At 39.7% G+C, this 16,061-nt stretch overlaps 1 protein-coding gene across 1 annotated transcript; it reads right to left on the reverse strand.

Moving 5' to 3' along the window:
* On the reverse strand, window positions 1-10,112 carry LOC114434568 (bromodomain-containing protein 3-like). Its single transcript, XM_028403883.1, has 22 exons — window positions 10,007-10,112; window positions 7,775-8,032; window positions 7,491-7,628; window positions 7,222-7,357; window positions 6,649-6,770; window positions 6,179-6,517; window positions 5,964-6,092; window positions 5,352-5,549; window positions 5,107-5,273; window positions 4,777-5,063; window positions 4,536-4,649; window positions 4,333-4,451; window positions 4,179-4,275; window positions 2,913-2,968; window positions 2,667-2,826; window positions 2,406-2,476; window positions 2,080-2,117; window positions 1,874-2,006; window positions 1,626-1,792; window positions 1,276-1,486; window positions 932-1,024; window positions 1-141 (listed from the first exon to the last, which is right to left on the reverse strand). Exons 1-22 carry the CDS (start codon window positions 10,043-10,045, stop codon window positions 76-78), a joined length of 3,138 nt encoding a protein of 1,045 aa, XP_028259684.1. The 5' UTR covers window positions 10,046-10,112; the 3' UTR covers window positions 1-75.
* Window positions 10,113-16,061: the final 5,949 nt, after the last annotated feature.

A 16,061-nucleotide genomic window follows, 5' to 3' on the forward strand; every position in this document is an offset into this window, starting at 1 on the left:
ACCAACAGGACAGTTTATTAGTGGACAGGTCACAACAGAAGTCACTTGTTGTCCTTGGAATGTCTCTGTTGACTTTTAGTCCATGTTGAGTTCAAACATTGTCATGACGTCCCGCTGCATACACAAGTCAATTGTATACATCTATAAAGAGAAAGAAGCCACACAAAAGCTGTCAGAATGCCATTTACAGTTAAGTCCATAAGTATCTCCTGCTGATTTTGTAAGTTTGCCCACTAACAAAGAAATGATCAGTCTATAATTTCAATGGTAGGTTTATTTGAACAGTGAGAGACAGTGGGACAAAATCCCCCTGAGGTGTGTGCAAACCTTGTTGCCACCAAGCAGCCTACTAAAGAACATTTTGCGAAGGGATCAAATACTTATTTTATCAATGAAAATGCATTATATACATAATTAAGTTATAATATATTGTTATTGTTTTGTCTCACTATTCAAATAAACCCACCATTGAAATTATAGACTGATCACTTTTGTTGTGGGCAAACTTTGCCTTTGCACAGCAGCACAATATGAAGGACAAAAGAGAGGTGGTTGGCGGCACTAATCTTGCTGTCTTGGCAGTTTGTGTCCCACTCAGCACTATTAAGTAGTAATTTAGTTAAGTGCTTTGTGACCACTGCAAACATCACAGGGCAGTTAGGCCTTAACACCAAGTGGGTAAGCTTAAGCCAGAAAAATCACAGTGTGTTTGGGGTTGAAAAACACACTTTCATGAAATCTGCCATTTTAATTTTTTGCTACCATGGTAACAAGTCCTATCCTGCACACATGCACAGTTTTTGTTTTCATACCTGGAAATACTCAAGATTAAGAAAAATATCAACTTTAACTAAATACCCAAAATATGTCCACATACTTACAGACATGATTCCTGCATTTAAATACGATAAGCACGATAAAAGTTACTCACAGTCTCTCGTCGGCGGCGTTCTTGCGCTATTCTCCGAGCCAATTCTCTCTCCCTGGTCAAGGACGACCGCGTAGTTGAGGATTGTGTTTTCTGCTGCTTAACATTTCAATGGTAGGTTTATTTGAACAGTGAGAGACAGAACAATAAACAAAGCTATAAAACAATTCACATTTTCATGAATGAAATAAGTATTTGATCCTCTATCAATCAGCCAGAGTTCTGCTCCCAGGTGTTTTATACAGGTAAGGAGCTGACACTGGGAGCTAAATACCCAAAATATGTCCACATACTTACAGACATGATTCCTGCATTTAAATACGATAAGCACGATAAAAGTTACTCACAGTCTCTCGTCGGCGGCGTTCTTGCTCTATTCTCCGAGCCAATTCTCTCTCCCTGGTCAAGGACGACCGCGTAGTTGAGGATTGTGTTTTCTGCTGCTTAACAGGTTTGGGAGAATCCAAACGAGCCTCAGGGCGGACCCTCGCCGGCAAGTCAGGAACCTTTTTAACAGGCTGTGGATTCTGAGGATTTGCTTTACATGAGCCTGTTGGACTAGAAGGAGAGATGTCCTTGTTATTTGGCCTGTCAACTATTTTGACCTTCTTCGAAAACATTTGTCAGTAATTATAGGTTAAAACATACGTTAATAACTCACTTCATATCTAATGTATTTCCCGTTTTTGTGCATTACCCGTTCTTTTCAGGAGACTCCTTCTGCTGGTTTTCATCCATTGGTTTCTTCTTCAGTGCTTTTTCACGGAACTGCTGGAAGCTCTCTTTAGAGGACTTGATCATAGTTGAGGTGACTGACTGTCTCGCCAGTCCTGCCCAGGACGCAGCATTTTTCAGTACAATGTCCTAAACCAGACAAATGACTATGTTGAAATGCAGTCCATATTTGTAGGGCAGAAAAACACAACAAAAAAGGGGGCTGCGTACCTTTTTGGCAATCTGGGAATTGTCCTCTTTAGTGGCTTTTGCCTTGGTGTAAGGAACATTAGTCACATGGCCATTAGGGAAATCCTCAGCAAATCTTAAACCTGGAACAAACATTTTGTCATTCAAGTGTTGTCTTTGTAATTATAATTTTAAATGTATTAGGTCGGCATTTAAACGACTTACTGGTTCTAGTCTCATTAATGGACTTCAATGGGCTGGCTCCAATAGGGGACAGCATTGAAGGCTGCCAAAAGGAGAGCTTTGTTTTAGCTATTTAGTCGAACAGAAGCTCTGTACACCACACATAAAGCTCAGTGGAGGCTGTCTCTTCATTTAGAATGTTCAGAAATCAACCCTGCCAGCGTCTCAGGCATTGTTCACACCTTTGACCGACAGGTGTCTCAGGTGAGACAAGAGTGGACAAGTGGACAGCTCGAAGTACAGGTGTGAACACACAACAAGTGATCTGATAACCAAACTCCACACACACTCACACAGTCTGTGTGGAGTTTTGCGATTCGATAGGCAGTACCTCAAATCTGACGGCAGCCCAGTCCAGCAAAACTCCAGGAGATGCCATGGGGGATAAAAGGGCAGACACATCTGTAACAGAGTGGGAACTGACTTTCAACAATTCATATATCACTATATGAATGACTGCATCAGATTATCAGGCCTAGTGTAAGAGGGGCAAAAGGGACAGTTATAGGATGTTATTGCAATATTTGTGACAGATGCTACAATTTATTATACACTCGATGAATAAAATATGAGAACAAATTATAAGACTTACCTGGAGGTGAGATTGTTAGCCTGTCACTGGCCTGTTCTTCTGTGACCCGTGACTGCCCAGGAGGAGGAGGAGGAAAAGTGTGACAAGACTTGACTGAAGTTTTTGCCACATCTTTTGTCTGTGATGTCTGTTTACTGCTGAGAGCCCGCATCACTGTTGACTGTAGGAGACAACATTTAAATTGTCACTGTAACTTCGAATGATCTCTGGACCACAATAAGCATATAGTGGATGTGCAGTACATACCTTTCTATTTACTTTCTGGTAAGAGTCTTCAGTTTTCAGCTTCTTAGTTTTGGGCACTGGAAAAACAGACACATAAAACAGCCTAGTTTGGCATCATGTTTTTAGTAACTAAACTTTAAACTTTAATTTGTTTTGATCAATGGTATGTATGACAGATCTCCAGTAGAGTATGGCAGCATCCTTTAAAACTGACAAACATGAAACTGAATTTTTATTTGGATTTTTATATCTCATCTCAAACCATTTTATATTCACCATCACAGACCTCTAATATCATCACCATAACGAAATGAGAAGGGTCTTTCTTACTTAAAGAATGCTTCACAAAGGTCTCCCTATAGAAGTGGTTTCTTTGTGGCCATTTGATCACACAGGCATGGTTTACATAGTTCCTCCACATGTTTTCTTTTTAGAATTGATATGTTCAAAGACTCAAGAGATTCAAATATGTTTCTATAGGGGTGAAGATCTAGGGAATCTAGTATTTTTCATATGGTGCTTTTTTCACAATGACCTTTGTTTTAGCAGTTGATGACCTATGTCTCCTTAGCTCTAGAAAAAATTGTACAGCTGTTAATTTCTGATGCTCTGATCTATGTGTTCGTCATCCTATCCTAACGTCATGTTTGATCAAGGGTGTATTTCGACCACTAAAATATATTGCAATAACAAAAGACTGTGGTATATTTTGCTTTGCAAGGCTGGGTCAACCTCATCTCCTCAATACAAACCGCTGCTAGTAACATGGGATGCTTTGTGCACGCATTATAGTGAGATGGTGCAACAACATGCATTAAGTTCTTAAGGGTCATGATAAGATGCTCATTATGAGCTAATGTATACTTGTTCAGTTTTACTAAGGTCAACCTTCACAGTCCTCCTGAGCAGCAGGTTTCATCACTGAGCTGGAGAAAACTTTGAATTTGCTGGCTTCAGCACAACAAGAATAATAAGTAATGATTATTGTGCAGAAATTCTGTGTTGTGAGACACAAGTCTAATAAGCAATCACCATTAGTTGTGTTACTATAGCAAGACCAGTTTAGTCTATGAATTTTGACATAGTTTTATTTTTATTGTGTCTTAACACTCTCCTTCAAATGTGTGATCTGTAGACTCAGATCACACACTAGACATTTCATGAATAAGTAAAAGTTTAGAATGTGAAAATCCAGAAATCCAGGCTGTGCGATGCAGCAGAAAGACAAATAGGAGGAAAGAAGAGGTTAAAACAAAGGAGAGGGGAAAGCTGTGGGCAGCAGCTAACCTGATTCAGAACTGCTATCAGAACTGTCAGAACCACTGCTGCTGCTGGAGCTGCTGCTGCTGGAGCTGCTGCTGCTGGAGCTGCTGCTGCTGGAGCTGCTGCTGCTGGAGCTGCAGCTGCTGGAGCTGCTGCTGCTGGAGCTGCTGCTGCTGCTGGAGCTGCTGCTGCTGGAGCTGCTGCTGCTGGAGCTGCTGCTGCTGGAGCTGGATGAGGTGCTGCTGCAATCACTGAGGCGTGGCAGGGGGCTGGGTTCAGTGGAAGGCAAAACTTTAGCTGTAAGAAAAATACAGGAAGTATTTTTTAAAAACCAGAGTGTCAGAGCGATAGCATAATTGTTATACTGCTAAACAAGTTTACCGTCTGGCCTTTTCTTTTTTATTAACTGCCGCAGTTTGCTGATAACCTGAGATTTCCCAGCACTGTGTAGTTTCCCAGCTTGCATTCCTCCTGAGGGATTCTCCTGTTTTTCTTCTGAAAGATAATGAGCATGCAGTTTCATTGTGAGGAGAAGCTTTCATTTTAGCTGAATCTAATAAAAAGGAAGCTGTATTTGCTGACAGAGGACAGCTTTAGCGAAGCAGGACTGAGCTGTACTTACTGCCTCCATTTGCGTTGACGTTCCCTAGGCACGCTGCAACAAACCTCTGCAGGGCTCTCAGTGTGGAAGTCTCGAGTGTTTCAATGTCAACTTCAATCTTCTCTGGTATAGAATGTTGCGTAGAAGACTCCCTGGTGTGAATGATGTTCAACAGCGTGCCCAGTTTGTCACCAGGCAGCTTGTTGATGTCCAGTTTCAGCTGCTTCATCTCCTCGTAAGTCACTGATTTTGATGGGACGTCCTCATCCACACATTTTATGCGTGCTTTGTTGCTGTGTTGTCCTTGCCTACACATAACATAGCAAACAAAGCAACACATTTGATCGTAACAACACAATCAACACTACTTGCACTGATGATAAAATAAAGTATTCATACTTCAGTTGAGCAAGATATTGGCCTTGTAGTCTTTTTCTCTTTTTCAGCATCTCCATCTTCTTTGATTTCATCAGGGACTCTTGGGTACGTTTCTTCAGATGGTCACGGGCATCTTTGAACTGAAAACACAGGACTTCATCAACTGATCAACTTCTCAAACACCAATGACATCGTTTGCGTCTTGCCAGAATACGTACCTTTTCCTCTAGATCATCCAGCTGCATTTTCACCTCTTCTGATGTACTCTCTCCCTCTGAGGAGCTTTCACTTTCAGAACTTGCAGAAGTTGACAGACGTCCATTTGCACTTCCCTTTCCTTTCACAACTTGCTGACGAGATACTGAACCAACCTCTGGTTCCAGGGAAAGCTCTATGTAACGGGCCTCGAAAATTTCCTGTTAATAAAGACACAAAGCAATTATGAGGCAGCAGTATTTATCCTAATTGATCCTAATGCTATAATTGTTGCTTTTTACTAGGAAATAATACAACTGCACTAAAGTGTTAAACTAACGACAACCAAGACAGTAAAAGAAGCCCTGTTCTCCACCAACACCAAATCCAACTACTTAATTAAACACCTGCAGATGCACCTGCAGTTTTAACATCCATTCAAACATCTCCATCTACTGTCTGCTCTTTTTAAGCCAATGCAGATGCCAATTTCATCATATATACAGAAAATTTATTGAATAAAACCATCAATACATCTGCTTAGCTGCTACATGAACTGCAGACCTACTGGGAATAGGGCAACTCTACATTTGACTTTTCCTTACTCACTGACAGAATAACAAATAAAACTCTACCTGAAGTTTTCTTGCCAAGTAGGCCACCTCATGTGAAGGAGGATTGTAGCGGTAACAGTTGGAGAACATTAGTCGGACATCTGCCGCAAACTCCTTTGCATTTGCATATTCTCCTTCATCCAGTTTTTTCTGAGGAAAGAACACTTTGTATCCTGAAAACCTGTACTGAGGTCCTGGCCTACACTGAAACAATGCTTTGTTAAGCACCAACTCACCCTGATGGTGCTCAGGTCCATGGGCTGCTTGATGATTTCATGGTAGTCGTGCAAATTCATAGCAACTGCATCTACTGGGGTGCGAAAGGGCCACGCGTATGCCTGGTGCCTCTTTGAGAGCATCTCCTTCAGGATGTCATTGCAGGACCTGAGCTCCTTGGAAAGTCTGGCCTTCTTGCTCTCAAATACAGGGAAGTCTATCTTAGGAGGTATGATTTGTGTTCTGCTACCCCTCTGAGAGACTAATGTGCACGGTGCTGAAAGCTCCTGAGCAGGGGAAAGCTCCCTGCTGGTGGTGTTGGTTTCAGGGTATGCTTTCCTCTTCAAACCTTTTTTAATCTGAATATTGAGAAAGCAGTGGGACAGAAATAACAATTAGCCACATATTCTGACAGTATGGCTTGATGTACAGATGATTACCCTAGTCAGATTCAGCATGTATATACTTGTCAAACCATTTGAGTGCTCACTGTTGTATCAGTTGGTCCAGAGGGCTGGACGGGTGGGTTGAGCTGAGGCACATCAGGAGGAATGACTGTCACCGTCCGCTGTAGAACAACTTCTGACATCAGGGATCTCTGGTTGAATGGACCTGCGTCACAGGAAGTGTGAAGAGAATACACACAAGAACACTGAGTATCACAAAGAAAGCCCCCCCTCCCAATGTGGCCATGCCATTTTACACCTTCATTTAAACAAAAAATAGTAAGACAGAACAAAATGTATTTTAAAGATAATAGTAAAAATAAATACTAGAGAATGCACAAAGTTGTTTTCCCACGTGCCAATATTGCCCAATTCATCTTGGCTGATTTCTGTTACATATAGTACATGTACATATATCATTTCAAAGCAATGAACGCCAATATTATTATATATACCAACTGGGAAATGTTGCCATGTGTATACTCTATTTTAATATGTTATGGTCAAAGTAAGCATTGCTGATCAAATCTATTCAATCCATCACTGAGTCCAATAAAAAGACTGTCCAAAGTAATCATGTTCACAGGACTGTGGGTGATACACACCGTGCAACATACCTTTGCTTGTCATTTTTCTTTTTAGTTGTTTCTTTGCAGCAATTGCTGTAACTACCTCTTCCTCAGGCATTTGAGACAATTTCTGCAAAAACAGCTTTTCCAGTATGTGTGCCATAACTACTATGTCTTCTCCAGGCTGTGAAAAAAAGGGAGACAGAGATAGACAAACAAACAAAGTAAAAATCATATGGAAATTATTTAAAATAAGCAACATTTGCATTTTACACGTGTTGCTGTGTTAAACAGATTCACAAAAAGTATTCTCATACCTTGTTGTACAAATAACAGTTGGTGAACATGATTTTAAAGTCTTCAACACACTCAATTGCTTGCCAGTAATATTTGTTCTGAAGACGCTTCTTAATAGTCCCCAGATCCATAGGATTGGTTATAACTGTGTAATAATCCTGAAAGAAAACAAACACATTAGTATAAATAAACAATTTTTTCCTATAGTAAAGTAAAGGAATGAATAACAAACTAGGCTTGATGCATCTAATTTTAGATTACAAATAAAATTAAAACAGCACACACACTTTCTATTTTTACTTACAAGAAGACCCAGTGACACTGCATCAACTGGCTTTTGAAAGGGCCATGAATACTGATGCCCCCACAACGCTTTGATCACCACCCTCTCCAGGTACTGCAGCTGATTGGTTGCACGCCCAGGCTTTTTGGGATTTGTGACCTCTGGCGGAGGAGGGTTTTTACTCACAGTGGGACAAGCTTTCGTATCAGACATTGTGCTGTGCACAGACGAAAACGGCTGAGGTAGGTTATGTTCCAACTTGGAGCTCATCAGTCTTTCCTAAATGAAGAATGAAGAAGAATGTCAACTGTTTTAGCTAACAGATTTGAACCTTTTACATGGTATATAGTGATTGTGTAAGTCATATTTTCTTAATGAACATTTTAATGCTTGGATTTAAAAAAAATAAATGATAATTTTATTTTTAAATCTAAAAAAAAATCCAAGCATTAACTCCAAGAAAAGCAGCAAAACTACATGAGTCCACAGAGGAAAACAAAAATAACAATCATCTGATTGTTGATTACAGTATGGCATGTAAGGTTTACCTGTTATGAAACAAAAATAAATTATTCACCTGTAAAAATATCACATGGTCAGAATTGTGATTGAAGGGTATATGACATAATCTGGTCATCCAGCAATTTCAACTGAGCAAAAGGATTTTGTTGACAGGAAAAGCTCAGATCATGTTGAAACACCAGGTCATTAAATAAGGCCTATTTCTACTGCTACTCAAGGGAAACACTGCCACCTACAGCATGTCTCAGAACCTATGCCATTGCACAAATTAGCTAGGTGTGATTACCAAATCCAAATTTCAATCCAGCATTTTGGATGTCAAAAGTATCAAACTAATAAAGGATTATCTTATCTCTCTCTTAAGTAGTAGTAAATATGATTCCTTACATGGCTACAGTATGACCCCAAAACACTCTGCTGCCCTGGTTGAAGTTGAAGCTGGGTCATAATAAGACTTGGTAGAAAAAGTCTTAAAAGTCGGCTTAAAAGTCTTTCGCTGAAACATTAAAAATTCGCTGACTTTTGCAATGTCAACAATGCGTTGCTATGTCAACAATGCGTTGCTATGTCAACAATGCGTTGCTGTGTCAACAATGCGTTGCCATGTCAACATTCATGTCGTCAAAGGAGAGAAGACAAAAAACGCATTCCAAAACTTTCAAAAGTGTTACGCTGTGGTGGGGGCGTGGCCTCAAAGTTGACCATCCGCCATTACCAAGAAACACTGTATGTTCTGCAGTACCACCAACACACTTCATGCAATTACATATAACATGAGACACATATGTTATGTGTTGTCATGTCCATCATGCAATCATTCCAAATGTAACTGCAGATAACCTGAACCAGTGTTTACTGGTTGGTATTTTAGTATTGCAAGCACACACTGCTTTGACAAACAGTTCTGTCAGTTCAGCCTGATTGTGTGACGGATTGAATTTGCCAAATTATCTGAGTAATCTAACCTCTGTTTTACTCGCCTCATTTGCGCTGTTAATACATTTAAGTAATGGATACATCTGTCTGTGAAACACTGGCGCGTTATACATTATGTCTTCACTCATTTAAATCCTCATATTTAAACGTTAACGCCGCGTTTTATTCAACACGGGTAAAAGCACGCTGCTTTGTTGACAGTCCTCCGGCCAACACGTGGAGACTCTGACACGCCCACCGGCGCGGCTAGCTAGCTGGCTAATATCTGGCTAACATCCACTGTGCTGCAAACATGCATATTGGAAAGAAACAACGACACGTGGGACGATAACACGCTGATTATCGGTTCTTAAAATAAGCAATTAAGTAGTAGTACCCGCCCATATCAAGTCGTGTATATGACACAACACTTTTGCTTTGTAATAGTTTAAAAAAATGCTAACGTTGCCGTGTGACATTAGCCTGAAACAAACTTAGCCCTCATACTTAATACGTTGATGTAGTGCAAAAACGTATTTTATTTTGAAAGTGGCCTTTTTTTGTAGACGTCTGTCGAAACATAAGCAAACACGTCTTGTCAAGTCACTTTTACTGTAGTCACTTTAAGCTAACGTATAGCATATCAAATGCTAACGTTTAGCTCGCGCTCTTAACGGTTACAGGTTATAATTAATTATGGTCCCTTTCAACAAGTATTGACAGTTATCACTTATCAGAATCACGCCAGCTACCGTGACAGAAGTTTAGGTCCTGACAAACAGGCTAGTTGATTCACCATCTTCGTGTTAGCATTACCTTTCGAGATATCACGGGTTCTGGCGTTCGACTCTTCATTTGCAGGTGTCTCTATGGCAACCAGCTCAAATTTATACGCATCTGCTCATAGTTCTAGAACTGATTGGCCTAAACACTACCTGCACGTGTTCGCACACCCGTTCACACATAGTTAACCCAAAATCACAGTCCTCCTCTAAATGTGTAGCTCCTCGATTGTTTTAAGTATTGTCCAAGTTTTGTGTTGGGCTGTTCCAAACAAAATGGTAACATGATGTCACCGAAACATCCTGGTGCATTGTCACTGGATTCAAACACATCAGTGCCAGACCGCTGCTAATTATGCCTGTCGCCCGTTCCTCCGCCTGGAAGTGCAGGTAGTGTGAACAGCTGATCGGCCTCTCTACCGGAAGCAAGTTTTGTGTTTCCGTGTTGACCCTTAATACTTGTATGTCCCGTTTTTTTCTTTCTTATCTCGGCAGCTTTTGATATCTGAAACTTTTAAAGAAACACCAGCCAATATTAATATTTTAAAATCATCAATTTACTTCAGGTGTTGCCTAATACTCCAGTTATTGTGGTGAATTGTCAATTTATTTATAATTTAGTACCCTGATTTTGTGACCTTGTGTTGTATTGTAGTCTTAACATAAAAATACACAATTCTTATTATTGTGTAGCGATGTTACACGTTTAAAACACACATTATCATTTTTCACAGTTAAGGCCTCACTAGTAATTTACATGTTTTGTCCACAAGGTGGTGCCATTGGCTGGTTAAAAGTAAGGCTTATTACAGTAATACTGTATATCTGTCATACTGACAATGAAATGACATTATTTTTATGTCCATAATATGTTTTTCTATTGTAAGTATTGTAACCTATAGCCAACAAAAAAGAAAGGAAGAAAGAAAGAAAGAAAGAAAGAAAGAAAGAAAGAAAGAAAGAAAGAAAGACCCCACTGTGAAATGTTTTATTTTTCACTGAAGGAGACAGAAATACATTTCAGAAAATGATTACACTATGACAAAGGCCCCAAAGCAGGGATGTTTAGAAATGTAAAAAGAATGGTTGGCAAGTCAGTGCTACTTGAGTTTTGAATTTGACCATAAATAGTGACACTGTAAATAGTGTGTATTCCCCTGACAATGACAGGAAGCTTGTTCAGAAGGGAGGAGGTCATAAAGGAAAAGGTTCTGCGCCCCTGATGTTTCAAAAGTGAGGAGGAACAAAGGGTATTTATTTTTCAATGAATAAATATCAACTCCCCAAAACAAGTGAGGGAACACATGTTGTTAACACATGTAGTCACTTCTAATTAGTAATCAAGTAAACTCAATTGTGGAGAGAGAAGGAAATCAGAGAAAAGGGGCAAAACAGAGGGGCAGCATTCAGTGAGAGGGTCCGGGCTGGAACTGAACCTGCACCTCTGCATTGAGATAGTTGAACATCATGTGTCCTAGCTTGTTAAAATACAGCAAGTATCAGAGTCATCATCAGAATGAGAAACTTTAAAAAAAATTATTCCATCCAAGTGGTAAATTAGAAAATAAATATCAGCCCTATAAAAACACCTATACACAACAATCTGTAAGTGAATTCAGAATGTGATACCATCCAAATGTATTTATTTATTCCTTTTATTTGATAAGAAAAGGGCCTATTAATCATATTAATCGTCAGAAATAAACCATAATGAGCTACAGTTTGACCTGTAGGACAGTTTTCATGTATTGTCAGTAACCTGATAGTTGGAGTCAATATAAAATATGTTGTTCTATATAAAATATATTGTTCTGTACTAATATTATTCAGCCTACTTTTAAAAATCTGATTGTGTTTAACTCTGAATAACCAGAAATACTGGGACATCTTTTTATATCTGCCTCATGGCCTGCTAATGTCATTTACACATTTTGTCCACAAGAAGGGGCCATTTGCAAAAATGTAAGCCTGTAAACTGAGAGGCTTTGATTGCAGAGGTGTGTTATTATGGTGGATTGTTTTTAGTGAAGGTTTTTCAGCTTTATGTTGATAAAGCCCACTCTTTAGTCTGAATTTGGGTCCTTCCTGCCTGAACTCAAACTTAACTACTAATATAATTTCACCTGCTATTTTTCTTCCATCTTCCTACATCTGCCCTCGGACTGTCTGCCTGTTTGCAGTGATATCAGTCCATTTACTCACACAGAGATCATTTAGAACTGATACATTCAAATCATGAGTCCTTCATGAGTGCACAAGAAGAACAGCTCTGTAAGCTCTGTCTGTTCTCGAAACACTCTGATGTTGTTGGTGATGGCTGTTTTCCTCTGACTGTCTGTTTACTTCAGTGATGTGAAGAGCTGACGGACAAAGTGTCCACCTCCACCTGAAGGACCAGGGACTCAACAATGTGCACATTTGTTCAGAGAAGAGCGAATCTTTGAAGCAGTCCTGACATCTGTCCTCTGGAAGTTTCTGCATGAACACACGGTGGCACCAACACTCTTTAAGAGTGATTTTGAGTTTTAGAATCAGAATCAGAATCGTGTTTATTGCCATGTAAGTGAAGGGGGTTCACATTACTAGGAATTTGCCTTAGTGATTGGTGCATACAAAGAACATAATAATTAACATGAAATAAGATAAGACTAAGATAAAATTAAGTAAATAAACTAAAGTAAAGTATGTTGAAGGAATCATCTCCTACAGTGAGTGTGGGACTCACATCATTTTAACATTCACTGAAACATCCATAGTTCCTTCTACAGCTGCATGTCACATACTTATGTCTACATCCATAAAGAAGAAAGCAGTGAAACAATAAAGTTTTTCTTTGCCTGACCCCTGAGCACTTTAGGCGACAGTGTTAAGGAAAAACCCCCCTTTAACAGGAAGAAACCTTGAACAGGACCAGGCCCATGTGGTTTCTAGTTTCTAGTTCTGGGCGCTGCCATTCCGTTTGTCTCGTCTTCTTCGCCCCCAGGTCTAGTGGACACTTCTACAGGATGGACTGGGTTTAGCTTTTGAAGAAGCTGCTTCTTTTGACACCTCCATGATGCTTCTCTGGTGATCCTGCTGACGACTGGAGAGAGCAGACTGGCACAGACACAGCTCACAACAACTCACCTCAACATGCACACCTCACTCAGTGTTAAGTGAATGTGAGGCTGTTGTGGTCGTGTCTCAGTGACTCACTTCTGTCTCACTTCTGTCCTCTGTGTCTCTGTCTCTTCTTCAGTTTTCAGCTCTCTTAGCTCTTAGCTTTGCCTGAAATGATAAGCAGAAGAAACTGGTTTGGAACCCATTTGTGCATCTTCACCTCGCTCAGCCAAAAACATTTCAACATTAAAAAAGATGTTACACATCTAAAATCATCATTTTACAACGGTACATGGTAACAAATGAAGAAGAGCTGACGAAAATGAGACAGCTCTGCTCATCACAGCAACACACAGACATGTCAGACACACTGTAACTACACACAGAGAGACTAATGTACAGATCCTCCTGTCAGCAAAGTAAATGTCCTCAGAAACAAACGTTTTACAGCTGAGAGGTGCTCTTACCTCTCTGAAGGCTGCAGCTGGAATGAGCTTTGGAGCTCTCTGCAGCTCTATATATGTGTCTGTGTGACACACAGACACATATATAGCACCAACATTGTAATGCTGCTGCTGTTATTTTCACTAATTCAAATATCAATATTATCCAAAATCGGATTCATATTTAGCCCTGGGCCTGTTAAAATATGCAAAAGAGTGGGTTTAAGTTTAAGTTTAATGAAGACGTTAGCCGTGTCTGTTCAGCAGGCCGTATCCCTCCATCTTTATTAAACAATGTTATCTCTTAGTTTCTCTTCATTAACAAAATTGATCTTAAAATCATCTGTAGTACACAACACAACAAGTCTACATCTAACTCATGTCCACACCTTTCACACTTTCACCACAGCATAAATGTATAGTGCACATCACTGGCATAAACACATATAACCAGATTTGGCTTAACTGTCTCAATACAAAAAATATTTCAGCAGATACCGCTGAAAGTTTCTGCTGTATTGTGGATCCTCTGGAGGTTTACTCGCAGACAACGCCACCTTGGGATTTCACCCAAGGAATTAAGGTTTTAGGAAGTTTGCTAACAGTTTTCAAACAAAGGCAGTGCGGGAACGTTGTACTGAGGGGCAGAAGATGAGGTCCCAAGTTAAAATAATTTTATAAACAGGCTTAAACAATAGTCTGTAAATTCCACATTCAAACAGTAAATATAAAAAAGAGTACACTAGTCTGTTCAGTGGCTGAGCCTTACCGGTGAGAGACGGGTTGGTTGGGGTGAGGGGGATCCTGACAAAAGCAAATCACCCCAGACTCACGTGAAAAGACACCCAGGTCACCACCACCACCACTGGTTATTATGGTTTATTTATATGCCCATTAATTTTAGCAATTTGTTTTAAAAACATCAAAGTCTAAATGTAAAGTTCCAGTCTGCAGAAAATGGCAAAAACAATATGTCATATTGGAAAATATCAGTTTGGTTCCTCTGTTGTCGTATATGGCTTTATATACCAACAGGTTATATGTAATAGTTCAACTTATGTATAGCTATGTCTTCTAGCATGTACATTTTTTTGTAGTTGAATCCTAAAGTCCAAGAAACATCGTGAGCAGATCTATATTACTATCATTATCATCCATAAGAGGGCAACAGATTCCACATATTGGGGCTTTCTTCACTGTATGTGTCTTCACTCACAGAACAAAAGTGTAAATTTGGCTGCAATAAAGAAAAGACAAAAGAACCTCAAGTGTATTTCATAGCTAAATGAATGATACATGTAGGTTAATACAACCAGGAATCTGTTCTTTACTAAATTTGAACCCTCTGTGTGTGATTTGTGTGCCACACATGTTGTTGGTTGTGATGGGAACTCCACTGGAATAACTGAAGCTGTTTGGAGTGGCCAAACAGCATGTGGTTTGAGTTTAAAATGAATTAAAAGGAGAGTCTAACATTTCAATAGAAATCAGATGTGTTACTGCAGTGATAGGACTCAAAACACAGTTTTACCATAAAAACCAGTGCTGTACTACCATGAAAATCACCTCACCACTCCAGCTACTGATAGGTATTTGAAATCAAAGTGAGAACATGTGAAAGACTGTCCTGGTCTGCCCAAAATCACGGTGCACTACCAAGAGCCAGCTGGAGTGGAGCTTTAACACCGGCTTTGCCTTTTTTTTGTGTGGCCTTGATTGAAAACGTATGAGACAGGAAAACTTTCTCCTCTCTGGCCATTTGATACCTCTCTGTGCCCAATTCAAATATTAACAGCATCCTTGAGACATTGCTGCTGGAGCAGGGACAAAGCAAAGAGGATACCTGCGGGTATGACAAGATATTCTACTCATTAAATACATGACTGTAATCTGATTCTACGTAAAACAAGCGGACAGCGAGAAGCACTGAATACATACACATATCTCATAGGGGTGTTACACAATCACTGGCACTGTCCGTCTCATATGTTAGACCAAAGGGCACACTTCCTCTAATATCAGACAGGACTCACTATCTTCAGTCACTCTTTGATATAAGGCAGAATCTAGTTCTGCCCCAAACCATGACATTACCACCGCCATGCTTTACAGCTTCTTCCCTCCTGATTAACAACTCTATGAATGAATTATCAGTGCAGAGAACATTATTCTAAATTGGCTGCATATTCATTAGAAAAGTATAGCCTTCATAAAAAGTAAAGCCTTCATCTGAGAGGTGGTGTCAGAGGTCTAGGTAAGGCAGGTTCCACACTTTACAGGGAAATTATAATAAGCATTGTGCTACACCGCAATGCTTACTTTTCCATTTATTTAATTTAGACCATGTGTCATTTGACTGTGATTGAGTTCTCACTTATAGTTATACATAACATACATAACAGCAATAACAAGGAAAAAAGAAACAACATAAATCAGCAAAGATGAACAAATTTAAGCCTGATTTGTTTAAAACGTGCACTGCCAGCAATACAATCCACACACAAAACACTGAGCTCATTTGACATGTGGTGGCATTTGCACTGAGAG

This window comes from Parambassis ranga, chromosome 4 (assembly GCF_900634625.1).
Source record: "Parambassis ranga chromosome 4, fParRan2.1, whole genome shotgun sequence".
Taxonomy (NCBI): Eukaryota; Metazoa; Chordata; class Actinopteri; family Ambassidae; genus Parambassis; species Parambassis ranga.